Genomic DNA, 16,662 nt, shown 5'->3' with positions numbered 1-16,662 from the left:
TTAGCCACCTCTTCATGTCAGAAGCTGCATCAAAGCCTTCTTTATGCTCTTGCATTAAAAAACAACAACATTAAAAACATATAAGTACGTTTTTGGGGAGTGAAGGACAAAGTATTAAAAAAACAAAATTGTTTACACGTTTTGGGGTTTGAATGGGTTAAACTTGTTGGAGATATTGAACCTCACCAGTTTCCTATGCACATTTTATTTGTGACTGGTACAGTGCTGAAAAATGTGCCATTTTGAACCCTCACTTCATCTACATCCTTTGCTAATCAATGTCCAGAGGATTCTTGTTTTGACATGGAGAAATAAGCAACACTGATGCAAACTTTGCATGATGTGTGGTTGTGTGCTTTTGCAGAAATAAGAATCGCAAAGTATTGGTTAGGATGTGCACATTGTGCAGTGTTTCTGTTGAGGAGATGCTTCCGTGATTACATCAAAACTGTTATGAGTCAGTCATGACTCATGACAGTCACTCCTTCAAACCACAGCTACCGTATAGAGGTGGTTACGCAACCGCAGTTTTGCATGGAACAACATTAAATCAATATCCAATTAGCTAGAAAAGACTGAAAGAATGATGAGGACACAACAAACCACACTGCACTTGCCATTGTTTCAAAATTTTCTTTGTTCATATTTATAATTCTTTATATTTATATTTATTGTTGGTTGAAGACTGACATTGCTTTTGCCAGCACTCTTGCAGAATAATGTTAATATGTAGAGCATGTTTTTAATGTACTGGAATGGTTAAGCACGCTCTAATGGACAATCTTCATGTAGTGTATCGGTTGGAACTGTTGCTGCTTGTAGCCGTTGCACAAAGGAATCCCATGACTCAGTGGGCTGAATGTGATGCACAACACTCAAGCAGTTGCTTGCCCACATTTTACATAATGCAGGCTTACTGGATGACATTGTTGAATGTGCTGGATCCTCTCAGCCCACATTTAGTTTGTGTGTGTGTTGTAAACACATGCAGGCGCATCTCTTTTTCTTTTGCATCTTTAGCAATGTAGCTGCGGTTTGTGCGCATTTCATTCCAAATGAATCCTGCAAGATATGCATTTCAACTACTTTTTTTTTTTTTTTTGGGGTGGGGTTACCCTCAGTGATCACAGATTTTAGAATGTATGCACTGTATGGACAAAACCTCTTAATTGTTTGTTTGTTTTTCAACCAGGTGACAAATTAACGTTAACAAATATATGTCTTAGTTATTTTACAAAATAGGGTTCCATTTCTTTTCGAGCATGACTGTCACCCAGCCTATAAAGGCTTGCTTAGATGAGTTTGACACGGAAAGAATCTGACCTAAACAAAAATAAAGACTCTAATATTTATGACCTCTGACCTTGACACACTCAAAGTATCATGTAGACTGTCGTCCCATCGTTTCTTCAAGTTTCAGTTCCAGCTGTCCCAAAACTTTTGTCCATATACCGTAACCATTAACCGTATGTTTTTATTTAAAGATGTAAGTGGATTACAAAGCCCCCCAAAAATTATTGACAACAATATCTTCTATGCAGCCCCACTAGTCTAAGTGTGGTATTTTGGTTAATATTGCGTTAGTGGGATATGAGTTAAGCAGCAAAATCCAGCAGTTTTCTCGATATCACAAGACGGCCATTTTGCCACTTTCTGCTGAGTGAAAATGACATCACAGTTGCTCGGCTGGTCTCAGGTAACAACCAATCACAGCTCAGCTTCAGAAAACAACTGAGCCGTGATTGGTCGTTTCCTGAGACCTGAGCAACACTGATGTCATCTTCAGCCGACGGCAAGTGCCAAAATGGCCGCCCCTGAGATGGATAAAAACGGCTGCATTTTGCTTCATAACTCATATTCCACAAATGTAACATTATTCAGAATGTCATGTTTAGTTAGACTAGTAAGGTCACACATAACATATTATTGTCAAGAAATGTTTAAGGTTGATATCCCCTTTAAAGGAACAGTCTTCAATAAGGATGCCTTTTTTTTGTGTGTGTGTGTGCAAAATATCGTTGATTGAACAATGTTCTCTCTTGTGCTGTTTGGAGGCAGCTGGTCTATGTCAGTCCAGGAAAGACACAGCTGGGACAACTCTCCATGTGTTTGTATGACTTTCAACAAAGCCAGTGTTTATTACCTCCATTATTTTATGATCCACACCCAGTCATTTTCATCGGCAAATGACTCCACGGGGTGATTATCGTTGCACACAGTCGGCTGGTCCGATTAAAATAGGAGATGCGCACACAGGCTCGTTGAGCAGGGGAAATATACCATCTGTCAGACATGTTGTTTCAAACAATACAAGTGTGAGGATGTGAGTTTTGTTTATGTGTTGCTCAATGCACTGACTAATTGTAAGCCTGTGTCAGACCTTGCGGATGCTGCTAAAAGCTTTGGGGACACTTTCCATACTTGACAGTCTGCTTACTTACTGGATACTAAAAGGCGTTCAAAATCTCATGTTAGGACACAAAATGGGATTTTTCGCATTTTAAAGTTCCCGGATGAAACGTCATAGTAGTTATTTTAGGGTCTTTGGTCTTTAATCTAGCAAGTCAGAAATTCCACAACTAAGTGCATTTTTTGTAGGAATCATGTTTAGGCAAATGTCTCTGAGCAATCTATTGTGAATTTTGCCAAATATTTACGTCACAATTTAATGAATTTTGTCAATGTCTTGGGAGTTTGGCTTGGGGAAAAGCTGACATTTTCAAGCAATTTGGTTAAGTTGTTGTCGAGTTAGGTGTGGAATGTACAGTATAATATAACATCTTGGTTCTCATAAAGATAATATCGCAACTAAGAAAAGTTCTACACCACTCCATAAATAAATACCATCCATCCATTTTCCATGCCACTTAGTAGTGCTGTATTCAAGACCACATCAACCGAGACCAAGACATTATTGAGACTAGAAAGACGGACAAGACCAAGATTGTAAATGTATATGAATTAAACCCCCCCCCCCCCACCCAAAAAAACAAAACAAAATGAGCAGTATCTTTATTTTTGTCATTACATTTGCAACAAAAACTAATTCTGCTTTGAAACAAGTATTATAAAATAAATGTCATATCTAACCAAATTTGGTGCTTCACTTCTGATCACCGTAGTACTAGCCTGGATTCGACCGGTCTTGATAAAAAAAAAAAATCCAGAGTCCGTCTGATACAAGACAAGTAAAAATGACTTTGATTCCGAGCTCGAGACCAAACCAATCCCCAGAACTACATCTTGTTGATCACTCAGATCTGGAGCCTGTCCCAGGAGACTTTGAGCTAAAGGTGGTCTACACCCTTGACGGGTCGCCAGTCTGTGCTAGACCTGCACTGGGCACGAAAATAGGGCCCTTGGGGTCTCTTATATGTGTTTTAATTCCAGCATTTAAAGGGGCCAGTCTGCCTCTAATCTATGATTCAGACAGTAAAGTTCAGAATGACATTCCAATCCTGCTTCAAGCATTTTACCTTTCCCTTGCCACTTAATGCTGCAGATCTACTAAATCCATGTTAACCACAGTGTAGCCAGCCAAATGATGATCTTCTTGATTTTAAAATTATGTTCCTTCACAGATTATCCTTTAAGTGTCGTAAAGGGTTTCACTAATCTGGAATTTGCCACGTCAGGATTAACCGCATCTCACCGCCGTTTTAACACATTCCGAAAATGCTCAGCCTTTTACATGCTGAGTAAATATCCCGTTTAGCTGTTGCTTCCTCCTGTTTACATTATGATATCAAAACAAATGTTTTTTTTTCATGATGTGTGTTTTGTTTGTTTTAACTGCAATGCCAAGACTCATGTTGTTTCAACAAGGATTTACTCTCTGAGCTACTTAGAGTGAAGCATAAAGAATTTGGTGAACAATAGCGTTGCACAACAAAATAAGACAAACCACCTCCACTGGTTAATAAAGGATTTGAAAGGATTCATTTTAGGTGATATTAATTCTCCCCTTTTTGCTTGCAACATTCATGTAAGTGAAATTTTGGTGGAGCACTTCTACAAGATGTACCTCTGGAATATCATACAGAATCAAGGCTGATAAATAATTCACATTTGGAGTGGTGAGAAGCATCTGCTGCAGCTTCATCTTGGCTTCAAGCCAAACAGGCCGCACGTAAACACCGCAAGATGCAACTAAATTTAGACTAAGGATGCAAGATGAACTCCATCATGAAACTTCATATAGCCTGTTGTTGTGTTGACCAAATAAGATGTTTTTTTTTTCATTTGTTGGAAAGATGTTTTTTTCATGGCTTCCATTGTTGAAAGAGTGTCCCTGCTGATGTGCACTGCTTACACTAACACATTGAGTGTGAGCAAATTAGTTAACAAAAGCAGAGTCTGTGTTGTCAACTTGTGATTGCTACATTTGTTTTTCCTCAAGTGGCAAATTTTCTAGTGATTTTAAATTCCCACTAAGAAACAGAAAACACGAGCAATATCAGTTCTGTATTGTTTTCTGTATGGAAACAAAGGAGCCCGTTGTAAGACAATCACAGACTCAATAGTGCTGAACATTGCCAAAGACATGGTGACACATCTACACACGATCGACACATCCTCAACTTTTGACCCAAAGTTTGCGCTTACATGCGCCACAAATATTTTGTAGCGGTTGCCTTCACAGCAATTTAGTCAGTGTTAAATTTCCAGTGTTTGATCAAATATGTAGCAAGCATTGTTAACACTGTCAGAGTAAATGTCCTTGAGTGTTGGGGTGGATTTTGGTTGTAACCTGAAGAGCACTACCTTGAGTGTTAAATTGGTAGAGTAGGCACTTATAAGCTATTGCTTCAGCCTACTCTTTTTGGGCTTCAACACAACTTAACTACTGTATACAAATGTTTGTCTCAAATGTCCAATGCCCAAATAATCTAAACTAAACTAAACGACCAGGCCCTCATTTCCGGTAAAGGAGAAACTTTCCAATTTCTCAGCGCGCTGTCGACATTTCATTTCAATAGCAATACATTCAGTTGTTGGGGCGGCGTGGATCAGTGGTAGAGTGGTTGTCTCCCGACCCTGAGAGTGTGCATTCGATCCCATGTTAAAGTATCCTTGAGCAAGATACTGTTCCTCCTGATTAGTGGCATCGTTAGTCAAAACGTAAAGCGCTTTGGGGAGAAAGAAAGAACATTATATAATTGAAGTACCATTTACCATAGTAAAGTGTAGTTTAAGTGTAACACTGACACTCGTGTAGAGTTCTCTCAATACTTCTCATAATGTTTACCAGTGTAGATTTTTAACATTATACAGTGTTGGAGTAACACTGGTAAAGTGTAAAAAAACAAAAAAAGTAACACTGTGAAAAGTGTCAGATTTACACTCATTGGTGTGGTCACTTACAAACACTTTTCTAGTGTTAGATGTAACACTCTGTGTTACATCTAACACTTGTGATTTTTGCTGTGTTTCCTGGCCTGTTTAACTTTTTAAGAGGGAAAAAAAATCGATTTTTATCTGTTCATCCTTGTCATGGTTTTTAAAATGGATTTTTATGGTCTTGGCTTTGTCTCGTTTGTGGTCCCATTAAGTTCTGATCTCAGCGAATGTCTTAGTCTCAGACAAAGTTGGTCTTGAACACACCACAAGTATGCACTTATGTCCAAATAGCTGGCCTAAAAAATAAATAAATAAATAAATAAATGTATGGTTGTGTGTGATTTAGCTATGGGAGTAACAGGGTAGCATCCATTTGCAGCAGTGGCATTATCTCAACCTTGTCTGTGGCATTATTTGCATGTCACATCAATGACCGAGTGAGTCAAGTAATCCTTGTCAGAGCGGGCGTCCTGGCCATGATGCTAGCTTGCCAACTCAGCAGGCTTATGCCCGAGACAGTGTCCTACACAGAGGCATGAGACACGGAAAGACGGAATCAATAGTTCTTCAGTCATATAATGAGATTAATTAACACCATTATTTCATTTACAGTAACCATATTACTCACGTCATTTGAAGAATAACAAGGAAATGGTACAAGAAGTAAAGCTGCTCTTGAAGTTAAATATGTAACAATTGCAGCTGAAAGTTGGTGTTACTGCTTCAGAACTTAAGATACTCAACTGCAGTTTTACTTTCTGTTAAAGTTTTTTTCTAATTTGGGTTCAATTTTCTTCACTATGGATTCCGTGACAAAGGGCCTTTTTAATAGTCTCTCTCCTTTGTCGCCGGTTTTCTTTGACATTTCCATATCTGAGATCAGCAGCTGTCAAAGTTTTGACGTCACAGTCATCCAATTGCCATATTTGCACCACAGACGTAGCCCTTGATCAGATTTAGTCCCAGTGAGAGAGAGAAAGCTTTTGTTGCTTTTGGTTTGGGCTTTTAATGGAAAGTGCACTGCAGATATGAAAAGCACAATGGTATCCATATTTTGTAATATTTTGATGATATCTGTATCAAAAGATAGCACAGGAATGAGAGTCGGGAGTGTGCTGATGCTCAACAAAATTCTTAGCTTTGTTGCAGTAAAAAGAAAAAAAATGTGTCAAGAACTGAAATATGTATTAGGAGCTATTATTGTTTGTGCACATAACTAGCTAAACCAGTGGTTCTTAACCTTGTTGAAGGGGCTAAACCCCACGAGTGTCCTGTGCACATTCATCAAACCCTTCTCTATTGTTTTTTCCCCCCAAAATTCAAGATGTAGGTTTAGTGTTGACTGACTCTTGACTGATTCACATCACTCGACTCAAGAGAACTACTGCTTTAGTGTTTTCTTATATGATCAACTATGTAGTAATTGTACCTTAAAAAAGCAGCTTTGTCTACGGTGTTTATCTAACTTGCAATAAACATTCAAAACATTTCAAGAGGAAGGTGCACAACCATGCCTTGTTGCTGTGAGGAAATATTGCAAATAAGTTGCATATACAAACAAACGCACAGCGGTTAGGGAACTATTTAGGGAGGGAAATCTACGGCCTGTAGCCACATAAGGCCTCTGGGAGTATTTGATCTGGTCCACTATGCAATTCTAAAAACAAATCAAACCTCACAGGAACTGTTACAAAAGGCCCCAAAACATTTAACCCAAAAATGCTCCTCATATTTAATAATGAGCATTTGCTACAACTTGCATCATATTTACTTCAAAAATTTTGTATGGAGGACTAGTCCTAAATAGCTCCTACTTTAAAAATAAAAATAAAAAAAAGAAACAAAGAAAATAATGAAATCCCCACCCACTGATTTTACTCTTAAATGCAATTTGTAAGGACCTTTCAGATAAGAATGATCATGTTTGGAGTTGTTGGTCTCAAACTGAATATTGACTATGCTTAAAGGTCAACATGTCTTTCTATCACATTGCACTCATGTGTCTTATTTATTATATATATATATATATATATATATATATATATATATTATTATTGACATCTAAATCCTGGATGTTTTTAACACAAACTTGTCACCGGCACCTCATCGGCAACAAGGTGGATAGTATAAGCATGACATCACATCAACAATGACGCACCGGCGTGCGCAGCGAAGGTCAGAACGTTGAGCCAATGTGAGGATTAATCCTCAGCAAGATGGCCTCTCCTGCTCAAACTTCTCCAAAGTTGGAAAATGATCATGTGCAGTTCTCACCAGGGCAGTTGTGACTTCATTTCTAGCAACAGGAAGTCATCAATCAATACCTGTGGCTGTGATGAAGGCTGGAAGCAGCACTTCATCACAGCCCTACATGGAATTACCTGAAACAATAAAAAAGTCACTTCAACTAATACAGGAAACGTTTGCTGATTTTCAGACTGGGCTATGTTTGGGTTTCATTATTGATGACTGTGTGCAACCCAATCTCCCCTGCAGCCACACAATTGTGCTTCACCTTGCTTGGATCAAACAGCTTTTGGGTGAAAAACTGAAATATAGAATTATTTGGAAACGGGGGTTTAAAAATGGACCTGTGGCCACATTTGAGTGATTGTTATTTGTATTTATTTTTTTGTCAACCAAAGATCACTCAATTGTGTCTTTGAGTCATTCCTAAGGTTTTGAAAACCTCTTGGGAATAACTGGTTAATTGCTGCAAATAGACTTGACGTGTTTGTGTGTGTGAGAGGAAGAGAGAGAGAAAGTAAATTAATTGAGCGTAGCAATTGCTTTGATTTGTACATTTATGGTTTAAAGTCTGCCAATGTCCAGAGCTTTGGTTGTGAGCCGAAGAGGCGAGACTGTTGCTGTAGCGACGAGCCTGATTGACAGCCAGCCCTCCAATCATGACATTGACCTTCCCCAAGCTCACTTAGAATGAATTATCTTATGTTTATGCAGGAATCCTTGAACCACAGCAAGAGAGGATTTCATCCACAACCTTATACGTTATACATCACAAGTGGATCCACACTTTAGCTGTCCGCTTAGCTTAATTAATTATGATCTTGTCTTCCTTCAAAATGATTTGAATCGGTCCAATGCGTCAGCTGAACTGCAAGAGATAAGAAAAAAAATGCGTAGCACTTTCACTTCAATTCAAGCTGAAGAACAGTGAGAGGAGATGATAAGGGACCGCATAGTAGATTTTATTTTATTGATGCGCGAGTGTGAGCAGACAGGCGGGAGCTGCTAAGCCCTTTTGGGAAATTCAGACTACAGTCTCCACTGTCCCTTCTTGGAATAATAAACATTGCTGCCATATTGATCAAATGACACAGCAGAGGTAGCTTGGTGCACTAATACACATCTTTACACTCAACAGCCGTAACATTAACCTGTGGGATTTGGATTTAATACAAGAACTGTATCAAATAATGTGCACGCACAATGAGAGTAATGCTTAAGTTTTAGTTTACGCTGTCAGGGAAGTACTCTTCACTTTTGTTGACAATGCACTATTTACTTTTTTACTTACCAGTAAATAATGCATGAATCCCAATGACAACATTCAGGGATATACAGGAAGTCGTTATCTATAAATCCTCTGCTGATTCGATTTAGGACTGTCTAGCATTGGCGGGGGCTTGTGCTCTGGTGATTGCTGCGTGTACACTGCATTGGGAGGTTCAAAATATTAGAAACACAAGGTCGATATGATGCATTGAAGCATTAGACCACTACAAACTACAACACAATTACATAAATTATTAAATGTATACATTGCATTTGAACACTAAAAATCAGTACTGTCAATTATCACCTAATTCTTAAATATTAAATATCAATTGATTTCGATGGCATTTTGGAGCCACATTTTTATTTGGGCTGGTAAAATGTTGTTATTGCTCTGTGAATTTGCTGAGCTTTAGAAAACAGGTAACCCCTGAGCAGCTGTGACGTTATTTTTAGTCGACAGCAAGTGGCAAAATGGCCGACCCCTGAGATGGATAAAAACGGACAGATTTTGCTGCTGCTTAGTTCCTATTTCACAAATGCAATATTAATCATAATGTTGTGTTTAGCATAATGGGGCTGCAGAGAACATATTAGAGAATTTTGGGGGAGTTGACTTCCCACCCTTTAAGGTCCTTAGCTATTGGCAGCCATTTTCTAATGAGCATTAACTGCCACCGACAACATAAATTAAGAGCTGTTTCATTTCCAACCACTTGTTTTTGCTCCATTTTTATTTATTTTTTATAAAGCTGTCATTATTGTTTTTGCAGTTTAGTTTTTGTTGTGGCTTTCTAGTTAGCTTTGTGGTCACCCTTTTGAGCCACTCAAAAATCAACGAATCTGATTTGTTTCTACTTTCGGAACAAGTTCCCCTAGTTTTAGCACTATTACTAGCCTTAAAGCTAGTAGGCTATGTGAGGAAGCTACCACTTATTCTTATTTGGTTTAAGTCTGTCTTGTTTTGGCCCAGAGGTATTTGTGCTTGAAGGAGTAGTGTAGATAGTGCGCTAAATTGTGCAGCATGTTTTGTCTGGAAATATTTTGTGAGACAACAGGTGATTCTCAGACTTAGTATGGAGAAATGCACAGTCAAGTCAGCACTGTGAAGAATATAAACACAAGCAGGATCATTGTCAACTGAAATGAAAAAAAAAAAAATAAGAAAAGGTGCTGCTTCCCGTTCCCCTACTACAGTGGTGTGAAGTGGATACCGGTAGCAACCATTCGCTCTGCTCCGGCGGGGTGGTCTCACTTTCTCGGGGTTGTAATCTCGCTCGCTTCTTGCCAGGGAGCGACCACCCTTTTAGTCGTACGATGACTTTGAGGAATTATCCCGAAGCATTATTATGCCCGCATTGGAAGTGGACCTCCGGCCGCGTCAACACACCCCGCGATAGCGCGCACAGCTGCTCTCATTGGGCCAGCCTCCCCCCTCGCTGACGCCGGCTGAGAGCCGCGCAGCATCAGTCTGATTCCAGGGTGAAAAATCCTTGCTAGGAAGCGTCCAAAGGCTGCTAATTAAAGCAGTGCAGGGGGAAGGGGGAAAAGCGAGGAAAAGAACGGAATAACAGGTGCGCAAGGAGGGGGAAAGCGGACGTTCGGAACGCAGGAAAGCGGATGGAATAATTAAAAAACGAGAGAGGAAAAAAGGGAAGCACAGGAAGCGATGCAGGTAAATATGACCGCTCGCTTTTAGCGTTATTGATAACGGCGCGATATGTTTATGTTCGGATCAGGACCAGGGTGTTTGGACAGCTCCCTTTCCAACCCCCTCCTCCTTTCCTTCCTTCCTCCGAACCGAAGCTCTCTCTCTGCTCTCTTGGCGCCTTGCAGCTGCATGCTCCGAGAGCTGCGGCGCTTTTCTTTTGGATTGGTTTATTTCATTATTTTCTCCAGTCCTCGCGCATGTTCGTGTCATATCAATAATAAATAAATCTAAAATAAGAAGACGGTCACTTCTAGCGCCACATGTGTTTGAAAATCGCCTTCTTGTGGTTGCAGGAACGATTCTTGGGGAGCTTGGTCCACAAAGGCGTGTAGAACTGTGCTGACAGATGCCTCGCATACAAAATGCTTATGTGATCGTGTGTCTACCTTCGCCATTTTGGCTCAGCAACCCAGAGCAATGGTAAGTGATCTGTCGTTTTTCAATATGATCTCTTTTTTTTTTGTGGGATGAGAAATTGGGTGCGCTAATTCTACTAATTCGACGCTGAGGGTGGAGTTAATGTGTGTGTGTTTGTGTGTGGCAGTGGTGGGGGGTCTTTTCTAGTGTACACAGTAACTCTCTTGTGCTTGACATCTAATGCACGTTTCCCAAGGAAGCTAAAAGTTGCTAGATTTTTTAAAAATCTGCTTCAATCTCGTGGTTGTAAACAGTGTACGGTAATGGATTTGAAAAAAAAATCTTGTGTTATTAAAGTAATTAACAGTTAGAACATGGAGTGCTTACAGTACAGTACAGTACAGAGTGGCCTGCATTGGTTCAAAACAGAAGGTTCAGAGAGAGCCCATCACTACTAGGCCTCAATCACACGACTAAAAAAATTATATTTGGTCATTTATAATAACAATAATCATCATCATCATAATGAAAATAAAACCTAAAATTGGTCAGGGATGGTGAAGTTTACTGTCGACGCTGATACAAAGTGTGACTTTTTTTGTGACTTGGCATTGGAGATGGAAACCGACTTAGTGTGTTTATGAAACATTCGGATTGTTTGTCATTCACATCTCTTCTTTTACCTTGACACACGCAACTAACACAACCTCACATACTCTGCAGCTCCCCTAGTGGACAGGGCGAATACAGTGCCCACTACGCTACTGTTTTCAACTACCACCATGATAGATAGATAGATAGATAGATAGATAGATAGATAGATAGATAGATAGATAGATAGATAGATAGATAGATAGATAGATAGATAGATAGATAGATAGATAGATAGATAGATAGATAGATAGATAGATAGATAGATAGCAGCTTCGCCAATGCAATGTAAACAAACAGTATACGCCTCCAATGCTATAGATTATTTTTGCATACACTAAATTCGAATTCCCACTGACCTGCTCTATCTTTTCCACAGACCATGCAATACTCAAGGGTCCCATCTGTGACGCTGATAGTTGGCTGTGGTCTGTCATGCCTCGCCTTGATCACGTTGGCAGTGATCTACATCGTTTTATGGAGGTAATAACCGACAGCTCCGTGATGACAAAACGTTTGATTATGTGTGTCTCCTATTCAAAAGTGCAGTCACATTTTTATATCCTGTGCTTCCTTAGATACATCCGTTCGGAACGTTCCATCATCCTGCTTAACTTCTGCTTATCTATCATCTGCTCCAATATATTGATCCTTGTTGGGCAAACGCAGACACACAATGTGGTAAGTGTTATTTCCTCATGTCCTGGTTTACTAGCGCATTGAAATACACACAGAGGCCCGGTGGTTGTTTGTATGGAACAACATGAAAGCATTGTTGTGGGTTTGTACTTGCCATGCTAAGATTGGGTTTGATGTCACAAGAAAATACAGCATAACATTCAGGCCTCTTAGTGATATCATGGAATTAGTCATATCATGATACAGTTAATTACCAAGTCTTCAAGCAATTTAGAGTGCACTACTTGGAACTTGCATGCAACCAGCAGAATGATTCAGCTTCAACTATTTTGCAATCTAGAACAACAACATGACATCAGCTTAGGAAAAGATCCATGCACAACTTCTCCAGGCACTGGCCTCGAAACCAAAATGTTCATAGCATAATGCCATTGTTAAATTCACATATCTATACATATCCATAACCATTTTTAAAGAGTAAAGTGCAGGAAAGGCTTCACAGTGGTTCAAAGGTGAGTAAAAAGTGTTGACTTTTTATGAGGTGTAAGAAGACTGAATTTAGGGGAGGAAAAAAAAGCATTTATCGGATGTGTAATCTGTTTTATCGTGCCTTTTTGCATGCCAGCTGTTCTGTGCGTTATAGAGTGCAAACAAGAATGTAACGGCTTTACTGCAGCTCCTTTCAAGCAAATCGCTCATTTTCTTTTGGGTACCGTGCTAAGAATAAGAAGCCTTTCGTGTATAATCTGAATGGAAAATAAAGTATTACTTGCAGTAGAAGGATGAGCGTGCAACTCTGCTCACATGGTCTTTAATCACAAATTATATTGTCCTTTGCCACACTGACAAACCAAATGTGGCACATTTAGACAAGAGTGGCATTTGTCGCCAAAAAAAGGAAAAGTTCCAAAAGGACAGATTACTTTGAAATGATGACTTGAAATGATTTTGGGGGTGGAGGGGTTTGAATGAGCAGCTCTGCAATAGTTTGCAAGTGTTATTTTCCCCCCCGAACATGACTTATACACACCAGGGAACATGTTGCACCACTTAATCAAAGACTAATGAAGCAGCTGAGAGAAGTTCTTGAACAATCTTAAAAGTTGAGTTGTAGCTCAAAAACAAATCTTGCACTTTGCTGAATTGAGTGTGATGCTTCAGACATGTGAATTTTTTTCTTTTTTCGTAGTTAATGAAGGGCTGAAGTTGACATCAAAGTGAGCAGGACTCAAAAGGACAATGGCAGCTCCTCATAAATATGCATTAGCACTCCAGCTTTGGTTAGTGGCCTGTAAAACGTAACAAAACAAAGTTTGGCAAACAGTTGTTGTGATTTACTATCTGCCCACACAGATGCCCTCCTCAGTCATTTGGCAGCACTACACTCTGACACATTGTCAGATTACAAAGACATGTTATTGTGTAGCGGAATTGAAGTTAGACTTTTACCCGGCACAATGATTTCCCCTTTTATCCACCATCCTGCCTCATTAGTCTAAATTCTTTGTTTTGGTGACTGCTTATCAAACTGCATTGTGACTTTAGGATCCTTTATGTGAAGGTATGACGTATCAGGAAGCAGATGGCCTTTGCCAGCCGTTTTTACAAGACACTTTTCATAAATCAGTGCTCTACCTTTATATGTTTATTTATGTTCAGTGAAAACGGAATCATAGAATAATGAATGAGTGCAGGGAAGAGGACCTGCATAACGTGTGATTTGCTATCTTCCACCTTTTAGTCTTGGAAGAAAGGTCAGCAGGTTGATGATTAGCATTGCATAAAGAACATTTTCGCCTGTTCCATTTGTCAAATTGTGAATCCCCACATGGTGACGTCAGGCTTATCCACATTTATCTGGTGCACAGTAGCAGCCAAGATGATGAATGCACAGAATTGAACCATGGATGGATTATAAAGATGGGTTGATTTGGAGCTTTGTCTGATTGAATCAAGCCATTTTGAGGTCTTGATTACAAGGACCACCACTTCTCAAATAATACGTACTCCGAGTCCCCATAATTAAGTATTTGCATCAAAAATCTTGAGTAAATTTATCAAAAGCCACGAGCATACTGAAAATGTAACAAACAAACAAACATGGCTGTCTCTGTCTGAGAGATTTATGCAAACATTTCCAACGAAGGTATTTATGGTGACCCATTTTTTTTTTATTAAAGTAGATGACAAATCTCAAAAAGTTAAAGCAACATTATGTACTAATTGACCTCACCTCATTGTAGGTTGACTTTTAATAAGGCAATCCTCAGCTCTGTCATTGTCATGGAAACCCGTAATCACTATAACCTTTCTTAACGATGTTATGGTACTTAGTGGTTATAAAAAAAAAAAAAAATCCAGTTCATTTTGGCAGAAACACTGTAGGCGGAGACGGTAAACTGAAATAAAATTGTTGTTTTTAACAAAGAAAGGCATTATTGGTATGACAAATGTGGTGCTGGTTCCAAGCGTTAGCGACTAGTAGCTAGTAGCTAGCAGGTAGCCGCTAAGCAAGTGCCCCATATAGGCTAGCAGGTCTGTCGAACTAACTTTTCAAAAGTGACAATGAATTTCTTGTTCTAACTAACAAACCAGGCTTACTCAAATGTGCTGTTTGAGCCAGACAAATTGCTCTTGTGCTTCTGATAGGAGAATTTTTATTAGCATATCCGAATACCAAAATATCGGATATTTGCAGCCCTAGTTCCGTAATACTGTCTGGTAGCTGTTTGCTCACAGTTTAACAAAATTACTACTGGGACCAGTGTGTAAGCCTGAAATCGATTAGATTTAATATTAACATGGCTTCAAAAAGGTAAAACAATACAAAGGCTGCCCCATGTTTTTAGAGGTAATTGCGTGTTAAGCCTTAATTGGTTGCCAAGAACCAAGAAGTGCTCCACCAATAATTGGCTAGCTGGATTTTTCTTGTCAGTCTACTTCAGTGCTGTTGAAGAGAAAGTATGAAGGGAAATTATTGGATTATTTACTGTTTTATTCTCTCTCTCTCTCTCTGAGAAATATTCCACATGTTTGATCACACCTCATGTTGGAGTGGTAGGTCAGCGAAAACATAGCCCTGGTGTGGGTTTAATTGCTGTGCTGCATGTCATAGCCTCACTTGTTGTTGCTCAAACTCTTGAAAGAAGAGCATATAATTGGCTCCATTGTTTGTGGATTTTGAGTTGCTCGTCGCCTAATAGAAATCATCTCTGAGCTGTGGAGGTGTCCTCCCGGGAGCAGCAGATTCAGTGAGTCACCTTTGCCTGCCTGTGCTTTGCCTTTGTCATCTCTCCGTGTTCATCTTGCTTTGTGGAAAGAAGACAAATCAAGACACATAGGAACCGCTGCGATATATAGAAATTACAATCTTGGAGTTTGGGATGATTCTATCAAATTGTCACATTATATAATGGGTAGGACTGTAATAAGCAATATGTGGGTGGATGTCAAACAACTCCAGTGTGCAGACCTTTTCACCACTTTTAGTTATTAATGTTATCATTATATTATTTCAGTACTAAAATCCAGATATTCGCAGATTAGATATATTGGTCATGTCACTGTGCAGGATTGTTAAAATGGCGTCTTGTTAAAAAGCCTGAATATCTCATTATCAGAAGTTCCAAAATGTCAAATTGTGCTTGAATAACTAATAGGATGCTGTTTCAAGTTTTGGGTTTTAAAAAAGAACAAAAGGGGGGAGGGATGCGATTGGGAAAACACTTTTCTCCAGGGCCAATCCAATCTACAATTACAAAAGGAAACAACATGGTCCATTTCTGATCAAACTGCCCCGACAGCAACATTCTCCATAATCCCTTGTGTGCTATTGTTTAGATGCTATTCCACAGCCTTTCGACTTAAATTTGTTGCATACAATTTGCAGATCACACTGTAAGTCGATTTCATTGATATAATAATGATTCTGTTGTTTGTAGTCAAGTCTAAACAGTTGCTAACAAGCCTACAGCAAGCAAGGGGTTCTGCCATAATCTGTATAAATAGTAAATAATGAAACAATTCAGTGATTGGCAAGTAAAACTGTTTTGTGCTCTGAGGGATTTAGCATGAAACGCTAAGTCAACATGAGTTTAATCCAATTAGTGTCAATTTCTAATGCTTCAAGAGTATTATTTGCTTCACTATATGTATTACTGGAATCCTCTTTTACCTTCTTACACTGAATGCCATCAATAGCAACTACTGTATCATACAATAGCCTTGAAATGATTGAGACTTTTGTTCTATTGTGTAATTAATTCTTCAAATGTATGTCCTGTTCTGAATATGCTGCCATTGAACCAGCTTTAACTGTTCCCCATCTGGGTGTCTTATCAGCGCTCTGATATTTTAATGTGGTCCCTTCCTCACTTTCTTTGTTTCCATGGATACCAACACAGTGAGCTCCCGACATTTGCTTTTCTAAAGGCCAGTGTGAACTCCCG

At 39.2% G+C, this 16,662-nt stretch overlaps 1 protein-coding gene across 6 annotated transcripts in view; it reads left to right on the top strand.

Moving 5' to 3' along the window:
* adgrb3 (adhesion G protein-coupled receptor B3) overlaps window positions 1-16,662 on the top strand; it is a 139,460-nt gene that overhangs the window by 98,787 nt on the left and 24,011 nt on the right. For all 6 annotated transcript variants that reach the window (XM_086092330.1, XM_086092328.1, XM_086092329.1 and 3 more), the window contains 3 exons: window positions 10,861-10,987; window positions 11,955-12,058; window positions 12,154-12,256. In XM_086092330.1, coding sequence (XP_085948456.1) covers window positions 10,861-10,987; window positions 11,955-12,058; window positions 12,154-12,256 — 334 coding nt within the window. The remainder of the gene's footprint in view (window positions 1-10,860; window positions 10,988-11,954; window positions 12,059-12,153; window positions 12,257-16,662) is intronic.

Source organism: Leptonotus elevatus, chromosome 13 (genome assembly GCF_054856555.1).
Source record: "Leptonotus elevatus isolate MCC_2025b chromosome 13, RoL_Lele_1.0, whole genome shotgun sequence".
In the NCBI taxonomy this organism is placed as follows: domain Eukaryota; kingdom Metazoa; phylum Chordata; class Actinopteri; order Syngnathiformes; family Syngnathidae; genus Leptonotus; species Leptonotus elevatus.
The sequence above is the reverse complement of the archived record's forward strand: the minus strand, read 5'-3'. Positions and strand labels throughout refer to the sequence as shown.